The following is a 14851-nucleotide window of genomic DNA, read 5'->3' as shown; positions in this document are numbered from 1 at the left end:
TTGCTGTGTTAGTTCCTCTCTTGTTAGCTAGCTAATGACGATCAAATCATAATTATAAAAATATTAAAATAACAAGGATTAAATTTACCAAAAACGATAAGAAGGCTTCAATTTAAATTTATAAAGTGGTAGAAATTATTTCTTTTGGTTTGTTTATAAGAAGAGATGATTTGGAACGGTGGAAAAATAGTGCCTTTTTCAACGACTTACGCGGTGGAGGCAGACTTCTAAAAATTAATACGACAAAGCGATGATGATCGGTACCAGTACAAGGAACATAGCAGCAAACCAAGGAGACATCGAAGCCTTCTTTCTTAAGCATTTCTTCTCTCTTTCTTCTCCTTGACCCGAAGTCGGAAGGTCAAGCAACAGAGCGCTTCGGGAGGAGGAGGAGAAGAAGGAAGAAGAAGCTGTTCGTCAATCATCGCTAAGCTTGCTTCTCGTACAGGAACGAGGTTTATCTCCAATTCTTTTGTCACTTGCGTTCTTCGCTTGAACTCTCACACGATACGTATCGGATCACTCCCCATTCAAAGACCCCCAAAATGCGAGTTTTTTCCACTTGTTATTGCATATAGTTTGATGGGTACCTGTCCTTTTGCTAAATTTTAGCACTTGGGACATTGATCACCGGTTGAAACTGTTAGTGTAGGTATAAATCGGCTGTTTTTGAACATGGTTAGTGACTTCTTGAATGAGGGGTTTTTAACTTTTGATGTTGTTGAGGTAGTGGTGGTTCAATGGGGGGTCCGAGTCAGAGACAGTTATCGGCGTCGTCATCTCGCCTCTCGCCTTTGGCCGAGCCCTTCAAATTGAGCAAGCCCTATCAGCAGCAAGTTTACACTCACTCATCAGAGCCTTCAATTAACAATTGGCAAAGTCTCAGTCCTTCTGTTGTGTTGGTCCATCCGTTTTCCAGTCTTGGATTGGAAAGCGATGCACCGGGTGATTGCAGTTACTCTGTTTCTGACTTTGGAACTAAAGTCTCAGGCTTTCCTTATGATTATCAAGATTACCCATCTGAGGCATCCCAGGATCTCGGTGGTTATGAAACTGTATCCGTAATTGAGTCGTCTCTTGTGAATTGTGGCAAAGAGGTTTCCAGTCTGGTCTGTGATGGCCAAATGAGTGGTGTTGAGGATGAGGGCACTCAGGATAAAAAAGGAAGCAGCATTGGCTGTCAGGGGAGCATTGTTGTTGAGGGGAAGAATGCTAGTGATTCGACCGCATATCCGCTCTTTGCAAAGCAAGGTCAGTAGTTTCTTTTCGAATTTAGATGTTTTTCTGGTCCTGTTGGGTAGGCTGGATAGATGGAAGTGAGATGCGATTATTCTCGTCCTATCCAGCTTTCAAGGACCCCTTTTGGATTGGAAATAAGGCCCAGTAATACGTCTTGCATTTATTGTTCTAAGATAATATTGCTGTATGGTCAATAATTAGTTCTTGCTCATCTTATTGGTGTTTCACTTGGCGCTGACTCTTGTTGACCGTACTTTGCCTCATTTTCTGGTTGCTATATATAAGTGTCTAATTACTAGTATGTACAGCAATGTCTACGAGGGTTTTGATTTAGCGTTTACATCATCTATGCTAATTCATGTTATGGCATAATGGATGCTATGGCTTGTCATCGTGGTAGCATTGCTTTGTTTTGGGAGAGTGATCCAAATTTTTTCAGTCAAATTCATCCCGCGTGTTCAGAAAATCTGTTTTTGCCTCAATCCTGGTGGCTAATTTGAAAATTGCTAGTGAAGAACTAGACTACTTTGTAAGATTAGACAATAAGCAACCATGTAGTCTGGTATCAGTTCACATCAGAATACCTGTGAAATTTAGTATTTGGAAGTCTGTATTATATTGATTTTCTTGTTCAATTCAAACTCATCAAGACTTTATTAAGGGTTTGCTCCTCTTTTTGGCTCCAATCCAGTGGCATGCTCGACTCTTAGGCTCTTAGCTGTAGTGGTTGTGTAGATCTAAATAAAAGGCCTGTTATGTTTGGTTTCATTTACCTCAGAGAACCTCTATGACCAGGCATTCCATTAGGGTGCTCCAAACTTTGTTAGGGGTCTGGTCTGAATTTTTCCAATATTCTGACTCAACTATCTTGGCCTCTCGTCTTGAATCTTTAACTTTTGAGTGGGCTCTTGAGGATGTTGCTGTTTTCCTCTGAATGGAAACAACTTCACTATGTATTGGGATGGTGTGGACTGATAATGCCTGGCAAATTTATCCAGGCCCTCATCAGCAGCCCCTAAACAGTCATAAAGCTTTTAATGTCGTAATTTTGGCTTTATCAATCGTTTTTGGCTTGAGCAACAGTTCTCTTACTTGTATTTTCTTTTTTTCTTTGAGCCGAGCGAGATAGGTGTTCCTTGATGCTTTGTAATGTTGCGAGCTTTTGATCTGTTGGATCTTTTCTTTAGCGAAAAAAAAAAGTATTTGGGATGTTTGACAGTCTACAGGATTTCCTTTGCATAATGTTTGTAGTGAGAAAGAGAAAATTTTGTGTGATGTATAGAGGGAATGAGAATTTGAAAACCAGTATGAGTTTAGTATTACTTTGTCTGCTCATGAACTTTTCTCTCTGCAGGGAATAATGCTTCCAAAGGATCAAAGAGCTTCCACGAAACTTGTAATGATCTCTGTATGGGTTATTTAGAAACTTTTGCGAGAGATGATCAGGTCAAATTCCGAGGGACAGAGCAAAAAGAAGCTGAATGTACCTCATTTCCAGTACTAGATCCCAGTGTCAGCCCCTTAGAGCTTTCAGTTTTAATAAATCAGTATTCCTCTGCAACCTCCCCAAATAGTTACAGTCCCTCACAATGTCCAGCAGATGTGGTTAGAGGGAACAACAATAATCCTAACATTTTTTCATCTGAATCTGATGGATGCTTCCCCCAGTTTGAATCTCATAAAGAGAAACGTGCAGATTCTCCTTTTCCGGGTACAAATCACTGTCAAGCTCCGTGTTTTGGGCAATCAAGCATTGATGAAATAATTTCTCCCTCTGATCTTGCTGTTTCGAAACCTTCGAGTTTTAGTGGTATTGGGGCTTTCAACGGAAGGGAGAACGATAGTACATTGGAAATGGACTTTTCTGCTCATGACGAGAGATTTTCTGCTCTAGAAGGCGAGGAGAGAAAAAGTCAGAGATTTGACACTGTCATGAATGTTGAATCTTTGCCTGGAGTTCAATGCAAAGGGAAAGTTGCTGAAGGAAGTAATTTTGCCCAAGATTCTCTTTCAATGCCTGAAAAGGATGGACTCAACCTAAATGAGCTAGACGAGAGCGATGCTGACGAAGATTCACCTTGTTGGAAAGGACTGAACTTTTCGCAATGTGCGTTTAGAGAATCCGAAGCTTCAGAACATCAACTTGATGAAGCTCCTGATCGTAAACTTCAAGAAAATCGATCAGAAGCAAGAAAAAGTTTGAATCCCCTAGCACCTGTCTTTGTTCCTCAAAATATTGAACTTAAGTTGTGTCACAAGGAGATTGAATGTGCACAAAATGATTCCTTGCCTTTCCAAAAGCGTGCATCCTCAGCTGCTATCCCATTGTCTGAAGTACAGACAATGCAATATGACAACATGGCAAGACACTTCAATTGGGAAGGACTGAAGACAATTGGCCCTCAGTTCAGAAATGATATGCATAATCCTGCTCCGGAACCCCTTCTGAAGGGAAAGACAAGTAGCTTTGCTAAGGTTGATTCTGGTGTCACATCACCATTTCCTAGGGAGGATTTTGTTACACATACTGGTGATATTGGAAGGGGAACAAATCTTGAAGTCCCAGTGAACATTATCAATGATATCACACTTCCCGATGCAACTAGTGTTTCTGTCTCTGCGGTGGTGCATGTCTCTGAGTCAAAGTCACTTGAACGGTGGTCTTTTTTAGGAGTTGGAGTGCCCACTTACACTGAGGCTCCTTCCGATGTATCTGACCTAGTGTCCACATCATCAAGGACAGAAGTGGATGTACTTTTGAAGGAGATGCATTCTCTTTCAGAGTTGCTTATAGATAAGTGTGAGAATGGATACGTGCTGAGTGATGTTATACATGACAGAATCCAGGTTGTAATCAGCAATCTCTCAAGGTGCACAAAACAGAGGGAGAGGCAGTGGACATCTTTGGATGGATTAAATATTCCTGGGATCTTGAGCTTTTCAGACAAGTCTGCTTATGCATGCATGGTATGATTTGGTAGTGGTGTTGTTATATTTCAATCTCATCTGTAACTGGAATATAAACAGATAATATTTTGGGGAAAAGAGACTTCTGACCTAAGAATCTGCATATTTGGCAATAATTGATCTAGGAATTTTCATGCCAGCTCTCTGGGCATACTCATTTATGAACAATGGAGGAGCATTCTCGTTTGCCAACAACTTTTCCGCTAAGCTCTTTGGTGGGATGTACATTTTCCTTTTGGAGAGGCAAAAAGATGATAAGTTTCTGACGGCAATAGCCCTGTATTTCTAAGGAATTTGCCAGGGATCATATTATTCTTAGTTAGGATGTTGTGTGTTTACTCTGACTTAACAGCACATTAGGCAACGATTTGATATTTCTTGAAATAAGCTATTTACACTATGTTGAAGTACAGTAAGTCAAACAGATTTGCTATGTAGAAGTCTGCATTTTGTGCTGTTTTACAGGGATGAGGATTGTTGTCTGAAGTCCCGCCCATCTTGTACTACTACAGTGCAAATCTAAGAATGTGGACTAGTCAATAAGCTGCTTAAACATTTATATAATGTCATGTAGTGGTAACTTATGATTTATGGGCCTGAGCTTCACTAAGTAACTACTTGATGCAGAATACTGATTCAGTGCTGTCAAATAAGGAGTTGCAGGATGCTCGTCCTCTGGTCAGCAATATAAGTAATGGGATTCCCCAGGTACAATTTGCCACATTGCATTAAATTATATTTATCGGCAGTTGTCTTCACTGAGAGGACGTAATACTAGATGGCTCGCGGTTTGTGAGGTGCAGTTCATTGAGAAGAGTATGGAAGCTGCTCATGCTGAGGACCAAATGAGTCCCCAGACTGTATTATATAAGAACCTATGGCTTGAAGCTGAAGAGGCATTACATGCAATGAAGCATAAGGCATCCATTGCACGTATAAAGTCCAAGACATAGATTCACCGGAGTGAACACTTAAGTTTTGCTTCTTGGTTGAAGCTTGATTTTTCAGGTAAATAGTGTTCTCTCTCTTTAGAATTTAGATATTTTCGATCAAAATCAATGAACTTATAGGTTTTAATCAGGTGATCGTGCTGTGCTTTCAAGATAATTTCAACCATGTCATTTCATCAGATGTTAATGGATCATGTAACAAAAGGCTGACTTGACAGAAAAAAGACATGTCACTCTATCCACATGTCATATGGCATCTCAGCATTTTGGTAACTTATCTATTGGACGGTTGATGAAATGAAATGATTGAAATCATTTGGAAGGACAATGACCTGATTGGAAGTTTTAAGTTCAGTGTCCTGATCGAATGTAGCTGCAAAGTTGGATGACTGTAAAAGTATCTTGCCCTGATTTTGCTGTATGAGAACGTGAGACATTCTTTCACTACCCCGAGTGAAAGTCGTTTGAGACTTGAGAGTTTATATTTGATCCCAGATGTTAGACTTCTGGAGATGATGGGGAACGGGAACTACACATATTTGAGATGACGAAAGAAACTGTAAGCCATGCTCAAGTTTATGTTCATACGTTGTTCATGAGAGCGTATGATTGCCCGTGATGGCTCAAATAGTCCAGCCAGAAAATGCATGTTTTGTTTCATTAGAGGGAACTGACTGCTTTTCTCTCTCTCAATCACAATACTGCGCAGATTACATAGTATTTAGCAACAAGGGGTCATCGCAAACTGTAGGAGATATTATGTGTCTGTGTATGCGCGCATCACAGAGATGATCATCCGAACACTGTATGTTTCTAATCACCGAAGAATTATTTGTGATAAGTTTTCAAGTCATCAAAGGATGGACAGTCCATGGTTCAACAGCAGGAAAATGCAACAGCCCAAACCTGAAAACAAGAAAAAAACACTACCCCAGCCTCACATCCATTGGGACACTTGTGTGTAGCAAGTTCAGACTGATGGGGCAGCCATCTGAGTCAAACCGAGTTCAATCCTTGTTGCTGTGGATGCATACTGAACAAGAAGGTATATCGTGAGTTGTATCTCTGTTGCACGGAGGGTACATTTATCATTACGCATAGATCGGTGCTTATTTGGTCACCCATTGTTCTGCAAATAGGATTGGACGTTTGCAGCTTATCCAGAATGAATCGTATCTCAATCACCCATCTATTTTTGAGCGATGTGCCACGATCGCGTGTTAAATTAATCCATCCATGGAGACTATCCATTTCCACAATCACACGATTGACATGCGCACAAGATGGACAGAACCTGAATTACATAAGAATGAAGCTTCAGGATTTTTGTTACATGTTTGCTTTTCTAATGCTTTGGCAAGTCCTAAAGCCCATTGGACTCTCATTACTCACAGAAGAATATGAATAGCTTTATCGATCATTTAGACAAATGAATATGAAGATGTGAGATGGAGGTTGAGCTGGCAAGCAAATGGTGTAACAGGCGTTGTCTATGTAATTTTTGTCAAACCCTGACTGACACCCCCATATGTTTTAGCTCATGGGGATGATGCTGTTTGACATTAACGCTCTGTACTATCCTTTTCACTTTTATCAAACCTGCAATTTGACAGAGAGAGCTGCTGTGTACGTGTCTCAGGATTAAAGGTAAAGGGGCAACAAAAAGGACTTGAATCACACTGCTTAAATGCTACCCTTCAAGTAATACAGTACAAAAGCGACACTGAAACAAGAACTCCTCCCTCTTTCCCAAGACACTAAAAGGAGGGCTTCATCTTTCACGTCCTTCGTGAATGGTGGATTGCACATAAGCTTCACTTTGTAATTAGGGGCTACATCTTTAGGAAGGAAGACAATGACCTTATTTTCTTCCACAACAAAACATGAATGGTTTCTTTCTAAATTAATTTTGTGGGTAATGGCTCGAACCCTTGAAGCTTATTGAGCTAAGAACAAACTAAAGCCGAGCAGATTATGAATGCGATCGTCTTTTTTTTATTGTCTTATTGAACATGGTCCTCACATGTGGCCTTTACTTCCAATAACATGGACTTGCTCAGCTCTAGTTGTTAAGTACTTAATAACTAATGGAAAGAAAAGAGTAATACCGTGTTAAAATAGCAAGAGAAGATATGGGGACTTCAAAGCACAAGGGAAAAATTCATTGGACTTTGATGTAGTGGTAGGATCACTACCAGTCTTATCTTATTTGCTTTTATGGTACGTATATGTTCACTTTTTAGGTAATGTGGAATCTTAACTAAATTCACGTGTCGTCATCAATTTCAGTCCATTAATCAAGGCCAAAATATTAGGCACGTTTCTTACCAAGCAAAAGACCATATGAAATGACACCAATAGTCCCTCTATTTTTTGTTTGGAATTTAAAACCGCCTCTTTACTTTTTTTTTTTGTCCGAAAATGGTCCCCGAACTCTTTAAAAAGTGCCACCATTCGTCCTTATCCCTTTTCGGTGATGGATTTTGTTGACATGGACTCGGCACCATTAAAATTACCGACGTGGACTTTAATAAGAAATTGACATGGTTTTTGTCAACTTTTTCAATATTTTTGCATTTTGCAAAACTCTCTCTCCACCCACGAAAAGAACTTAAGGATCAAGATTTGCATGCCCTAGGCGATGTCGTGGTGGTCTTGTCGACTCAACACTCCCGAAGTTAAAATTAGCTGAAGGACTAATAGTGACAGCTTAAAAAATTACAAGGACCATTTTGGACAAGGTTTTGAATTTCGGATAAAAATAGAGAAAAACACCAGTGCCCTTTCACCAAAAGACTATGTCCACAAATGGCCCAAACACTTTCTATACTTAATTACAGTTCAACTGTCATGATCTCACGAACTATCACAAATCATTACAGACCTGCCTTGTTTCTTTCCTCTTCTTCCCCATTGCTTAAAGAATTGGGGATTAGAAGTTGAAGGAGCTCTTTTCATACGAGAGAGAGAGAGAGAGAGAGAGAGAGAGAGAGAGAGAGAGAGAGAGAGAGAGAGAGAGAGAGAGAGAGAGAGAGAGAGAGATATGGGACAGCGAAACATTGCAGCTTAGATGCCGAACGACCTGTTGGAAGTACAAGGACAATCCATGTAGCATTCCACACAGAGAAAGCGACAAGTCGTATGATTGTGGGGGACCCTTCTTAGAACTTGGTTAACTGGGTATCCATCTCTTGAAAAAGCCCATGTCATCACATTCGATTCCAATGTCATCGTCTTCTCCCCCAATCAACATGTACAAGAGGAAAAAAAAAAACAAAAGTAGAACTTTTGATTCGAACATATCTAGGCCAAAGCCATTTACATCTAGTCAATTTATTATTCATTCGCTTCTTCATCGTATTAAATTCGCGGTGCAAATGTCGTTAAAATTATGCCGAACACTAATCCATTAAAACAACTGACCGCGTTACCGCTAAGTGTTTGGGAATAGATTGTTTGAGCATTTCTCTTGAACTTTGCCGCCTGTCACTCTCTAAATTGGAGACGAATTCCGAATATTCTCTCCCACATGGTCCATATGATCCATATGTGCCATACTTTTATGACCACAGTTGTATCCATTAAAGCCAAAGTGATAATGTAACATAAATGCCTCGAAATCATTAAGAAGAAGAAGAAGAAGAAGAAGAAGCAAGTTGGGCTGAGGCTGAGCAAGCCAAGTGAAGCAACTGGCATGACAGAAAGAAAGGGAAAGATGGGATTGGAAAATTAGGTCTAGTTGGATTGAAGAAGACAAAAATTGGGACAAGAGAAAGAGATTGGGATTGGAACTCAAAAGAAAAATTTAGAAAAGGGGAAGGTAGAAAGGAAAAATAGGGGGATTGAATAGCAAAATAGGGGCACTGGGGCAGTGTTGGGGGGATACCTAAGCAATAAACTAGGGATGGTGTACTGAGCATTAAATCCGCCCCATTACATCCCCAGGTGGGTCAGAAATCTCTCAGATTACTTCATTTTTTTTGTTCAAGCAGCTCCCTTAGAAAACAAATGGGAAGGACCTACATTGCCTCTTTTCCTTTCTTTTTCTTCTGATTTTTACGAAAGTCGAACGAGTAAGCTCGAATGAGCTGTGGGATTTGTCCTCTTCGTTCAAATCTGGTTTCGATTCGTCACAGTTGCACATTCTCCTCCAGAGGCTGTCCCACAGCGCACAAAACATATGTATCTCTCATAATTTACCTATAATGTATATGACTGATGAGCTGCCATCCAATGGGGATTAACCGAATGCCGAAAAAGAGCAAGAGAAGAACAAGATTATGCTCGCGACATTTTAAATCGGAGTATTTTATATAACCCAGTGTATCATCAATAAAAACTGTGATTTTGCGGTATCTAATGAGCAACTCCTGTGTATACTGAGGATTCCAGTAAAGTACGATAAGTGACGCAAAGAAGGGTCGTCAATCAAAATATTACAAATACCACTGCTAAACATAATCCCTTGTTTTTTTGCCATTGGCATCTCCGCGTTTGCAATAAAGATCCAACAGGAAAGAACACTGCGAGTGCAAGCCGTGAGCGGGATCAACAGTAGTCGATGATATCAGGAAACCCATAATGTGGACTGTAGATATAGAAACAAAGTTGCTGGTCTGTACTCAAATCAGGGGGGGGAAGAAGAGTAGTTCATGGTGTGTGCGGGGATTGTATGGGCATGAGCTGTAACTATCATCCCCCCTCCCCCCCCACATACAGACATACATACATACATATATTCGCTTGTCTATAATTGTGGGTAGTTGTCTGGGATCGGCTGCCCCTCTTTTTGCACTGTCATTGTTAATGCTCTGTCGCGGCCTCTCACTCTCTCTCTCTCCTAGTACTTTTGCTGCTGCTGCTTCTATGCACTCCCTCCTTTCTCTCTTCACTTTACTGATTTACTTGCCGCGAGGACAGAGAAAGAGAGAGCATCAACGGTGAAAGATTGGAAGTCCAATCAAAACCAGCCGGCCAGAGCCGTCCGATCCTTGACATGTTTGATGACTCGGAACCCCAGGTCCCAAATGGATATGCTGTCCCATTCTCATTCTCACTCTTTAGCAACGTGGAATGTTTAGTTGGCCAAGAATTGGGGGGGGGACGGGAAAAAAGGGAATGGTGCCAAAGCTCTATATTCAATCGATCAAAAATAACATCTTGACTATATTCACCAGTGCTTTTCCGTGCTCGTTTTAAATAGACTAATAAATGAGGAAGATTCCGAATTCTTAATAATTTTGATCACTCATGTTTCAAAAGGAGAAGAAGTATGAAAATTCGTAAACTATCCTTTTACCTATTTGTCCTAGCATCGGGGATGTAAGAACAAGTAGTATGATTTACCATCAAGAATACCATTTGTCGTGATAAACTCATTTAATCGAGCTCCAAAAAGGGTATTCAAAATAACCACGCGAGTTCATGATCATTTAGAGTGCATCTTACCGATAAAATAAAGTCGAAAGGCTCCATTTTTATCCAACATGGTCCCGAGCATAATAAAGAAAATGGGATCCATACGAGATCGGGCTTCGTTTCGTATGCCTTTTTTACCTTGTGGATCGACTCGTAAAACAGACAATTTCTTGGTTTTTTTAATCAATCTTTTTTCCTTTCCTTCTGAGAAAGAAAAGTCCAAAGCAGGAAAGAGACAAGAAAAGAAAAGAAAAGAAAAGGACATGATCAAAGATGAAAAGGAAAATCGCGTCACGGGGGGGAATGTGGTGCAATGAATCCCGTAGGGAGAAAAAAATCAAAACGTGGTCCATGCAAAAACAATATTCTAGGAGTGTGAGACGTACATCGCATGCGTTCGACTCAGAGAGAGAGAGAGAGAGAGAAAGAGAGAGAGAGAGAGAGGGGGGGGGGGGGGGGGGAGAGAACGTGTTTTACACTGTACAGATGGAGATGGAGAGAATTTCCTCTTTCTTTTTCTGTCATTGATTGCGCCTATGAAAACCCTAACCCTAGAAGAGTCCTCTTTCTAGGTGGGGACTCCTTTATGTATACATGCTCAGTTCAGAGAAATGAGCGAAACGAAGCTCTTTTTCCTGTTGATTTTCTTTCAGGGAGGTGGGTTTTGGTGGCTGAAACAAGTGAACAACACACAAGGAGCATCGAAACAGAGAAAAGGAAAAAACCAGTGGGTGCAAAAGTACGATTAGAGCTCGCTTTTTTCACTGTTGAACTGAGTCATTGGAGGGCGGGGCAGTTATGGGGCACCAACAAGAACTGACACGGCGACAATTTAGGTGTGTGTGTGTGTGTGTGTGGGGGGGGGTGGTGTCTGATAATGATAACACTGGGTAGCTGCTAAGTCCTAAGTAAAAACATTATTCAGTGGGAACAATTCACGGGAGCAGGGTAGACAAAAGCTCTTGGATAGGTGGGGTTGGTTTTACACCGAAATGGTTGGAATCATCGGCTTGAGGAATTGATAGTTTAACCAATTCTCTCTTTCCTTGCTGATTGTAAATCTCTCTCTCTCCCTCTCTCTCTCTCTCTCTCGGGGTTGGATTGAGTGACCCATCAGTACCTTCCACCTTTAAACGTATGAACAGAAATTGACCACACATATGCATATGCATCCACTTGCAGTACACGTAGCAGAAACAAAGACTTAGCCCTCAAGAAGTTCATATTTACTGCAATACAACCCCATCTTGCGTAGCCTCTGGCTTGGAGGACAAGAGAACAAGAATAACCAGAGAAAAAAAAGGGAAAACAAGAAAGAAAAAAATAAAAAAAGAAGGTGCTCCTTTTTGGGTCGGCTAGGCTAGGCACGCACTGCCAAGTCCCCAGCTACCCTTCACACCCAAGAGCTGAAACGGGAGGTTCTCAATCCCCACAGTCATTCTCATTGCCCATCACAAGAAACGAAACAAAGACATAAATGAATGGAGTAAATGAGATGGAAAAGCAGTTGATAAAGAGGGTGTGGAATTGCGTAAAGTTTCGTTACGGCTGTCTGCTAGGGTTGGCTGGGGGGGAGATCAGAGCAGCCCCTCTCTCGTGCTAATATAGGCTAACCCCCACCACCACCACCCCTACCACCGCCCTATAATGGCCTCTGCCCTTGATATCCTGTGCCCTACATTCTAGGACCCCCCGGCCCCCCCCCGCGCCCCCGAACTGGTCTGCGTGGACCCCATCCTAGTAATTATTTTATCTTATCATATTTATATCATCTGCAGAAAATATTTGTTTTCGTTTTCTGCATATTTTGTCTTTTCCTTTCTTTCTTTTTCCTTAAACAAATTTGATTAGAAACCTGCTTTTCAATTCCAAAAAGGAATTAGAAATCGTGAACAATTCGCTTAAAACGAGAAATCTAAACAATCAAGCATAGGCACATAATGTTTTCCTAACTCACTATCCCAAAACCCATCGCACCTTATCACTCCAGGTCTCGACCAAATTTGAGTCGAGCTGACCTTGCTTTGATACCAATTAAACTAAGATGTCACGCCCCGAACCCCGCGAGCGCGCAACATCCTGCAATGGTCATTATGATGCGACGTCCCAGGACACGTCGCCGACCCAACATTTTATCTTTTGGTTACGCATGCGGAAGCTAAACAAAGATTCACCCAGACAACAACAATAAACAAGGATAGATAGGAAAACGGTTTACAACATCGAAATCAAAACACCATTTTAACATTTACTTGATTAACCCCTGGGAACATTTTTACAAGCCCACTTCAGGCATTTCCAAACATAGTCTACAAAAAGATGTCGGGCTGGGGGTCAATCTACTTCACCAAAAGTTAGCTTCCAGGCACTCCGCCTGTATACTTGGTGCATCAACATGCTAAGGGCATTTACCAATCTCCGTTGCGTCTCTGGTATGATCGTGATTCCGGACGCACGCCGGAAACGGTCCTGGTTTTTGGGATGGCCCGGAAGAAAGGCGTGAGTGGAGTAGTTCGAGCTTAGATCTCGACATAAGAAGATAGATGTGTATTTATTGTCCGAGCAATCATGAATATCGTATTACCCTTCAAGTGGATTCTTCGAGAGATATAAGTGTTTCACGTGGTTTGGATGCGACAGACTCGTGTTCAAATCGAACACCTCAGCGTAACTGTAGGGGCCACACACGACGCTCTACGGAGTGAAACTTTATCTGATGTACGTGGACAATGGATGGGACAGTTTAGGTTAATCATGAGGATCCTAGAAGTTATACCTAGCTATGAATGAGAAAGAAGTAGGGGGGATGTGGCCCTGGTGGCGTTGGATGACAGCCGATCGGACACCAAATTACATGATGGTGTTAAGAGAGTTAAGGGAAAAAAGGAAAAGATGAAGGGGACAAGCTGTAAATGGTCGTGTACAGATTTTGCTTTTCCATAGGAGCTATAGGGATTATACATGTTTCCTCTGCAAAGGGCATAATATAGCCAAAATCTGCGACTTTCTTTTATGCCTTCTGAGGTGGATTATGCCTCTTTCCTACTACATGAGACGATGGGAAAACAAAAGATAAAAAGTGAAAAGCCCACCCAAACTAAATGTCCAGCTAAAAGGGAAGATTCTCCACACCCATATTTTTGTTTGCTATGCTGATATAAAATTTCAAAAAGGTATCCCTTCTCTTAAGGAAGATAAAGATACATGAGAAAATAAAGATACGGGACATGAGGGCGCGGGACATGAGGACACCGACAAGTTAAAGTATTGAACACATTCGTGGAGCCCGCCCGATAGGATCAGGATAGGCTACGGAGGCTTCTGTAGTTGCTTCGGCAACCTTTTGTTGGTAAGGTTACAACTTAACCAAACACCAAGAGATTTAAGGTTAGTGATTGAGATTCTTCGGTTACTTCCTTTAGATTTTAACCCTACTATAATGATAAAGAAGACAAGAAATAATTCATCATGTCAACAGCTCCATTTTTCCATCAACTGGGGTTGAAGGTACACAACAAGAGCAAATTGAATCTTTCTTTTATGATGAGAAAGCTCACCTGTAGGCAAATCCTAGCCCCACAAAGTACATCACCACTCATATTATATGCAAAAGATGCAAGCCAAAACGTAAGATAGTAGTAGAGTATCGCGAATTAAATCTAACGAGATTGAAAAAGAAATCGTCCGAGTTTAATTCCAAAGCCAAATTGTAGGTACTAAAGTCAATGACATTGCTATGGCAACGAAGGAAATGAGCAACGACCTCATCGGTTTTGTGCGCATCTTGCTCATCCACTGGTTAACATAAGGAACATTTTAATTTTCGAAAAACCATGCATTGAAAACCATAAACTTTCGTTAATGCTCATTTAACAAGTGCCCTAGAAGCACTCGTTAAAAAAATTCTTTAACACGACAAGAAAATCCAAAGTCAAGGGTGTGTCATTCCAACACAAAAGCATAGGGAAAAACATCGCTAGATCAAGTCATTAGCGAGTCAACATCATAATTTAGTAAGATTACTGGTTTTAGCCATGACATTAGGTGACTTCGAGACCGGATCGATAACATCATAATTCAGCAAGATTGCTGATATTAGCCACGGCATTAGGTGGCTTCCAAACCGGATTGAATCGATAAGCTTTTGAGGAATTTGTACTATGGTCTGCACGACTGAATGATCTTCATATTATCATTGCACGGAGGTCGATCAGTTGCGTGGTTCACTAGACAAGGAACATCGACAGGTTCATCACTTGTCACTTAATGGAATCGTT

The 14851-nt window shown here is 41.0% G+C and overlaps 1 protein-coding gene across 5 annotated transcripts; it reads left to right on the top strand.

Moving 5' to 3' along the window:
• The first annotated feature begins 238 nt into the window (after nt 1–238).
• LOC115675669 (uncharacterized) lies at nt 239–5741 on the top strand. 5 transcript variants are annotated; one of them, XR_008818043.1, is made up of 6 exons: nt 239–455; nt 985–1251; nt 2594–4206; nt 4834–4914; nt 5010–5214; nt 5288–5741. XR_008818043.1 is itself a non-coding variant. In XM_056318305.1 (4 exons), the coding sequence occupies exons 1-4, from the start codon at nt 741–743 to the stop codon at nt 5157–5159; spliced, it is 2355 nt and encodes a 784-aa protein (XP_056174280.1). In that variant the 5' UTR covers nt 239–740; the 3' UTR covers nt 5160–5219. The 5 variants fall into 5 exon arrangements, 1 of the variants encoding a protein (XP_056174280.1); XR_008818041.1 differs by having other exon boundaries at nt 731–1251; XR_008818042.1 differs by having other exon boundaries at nt 653–1251.
• The last annotated feature ends 9110 nt before the right edge of the window (nt 5742–14851 follow it).

Source organism: Syzygium oleosum, unplaced genomic scaffold (assembly GCF_021117445.2).
Source record: "Syzygium oleosum isolate NSW1041296 unplaced genomic scaffold, Sole_v2.1 Sole_v2.15, whole genome shotgun sequence".
Taxonomy (NCBI): Eukaryota; Viridiplantae; Streptophyta; class Magnoliopsida; order Myrtales; family Myrtaceae; genus Syzygium; species Syzygium oleosum.
This window is presented reverse-complemented; position numbering and strand designations above follow the sequence as displayed.

Coding starts and splice junctions, on each gene's coding strand:
- LOC115675669 (XM_056318305.1), top strand. CDS start 741: ATGGGGGGTCCGAGTCAGAGACAGTTATCGGCGTCGTCATCTCGCCTC. Junction 1,252..2,593: donor TCCGCTCTTTGCAAAGCAAG/GTCAGTAGTTTC, acceptor TTCTCTCTGCAG/GGAATAATGCTTCCAAAGGA. Junction 4,207..4,833: donor AGTCTGCTTATGCATGCATG/GTATGATTTGGT, acceptor TACTTGATGCAG/AATACTGATTCAGTGCTGTC.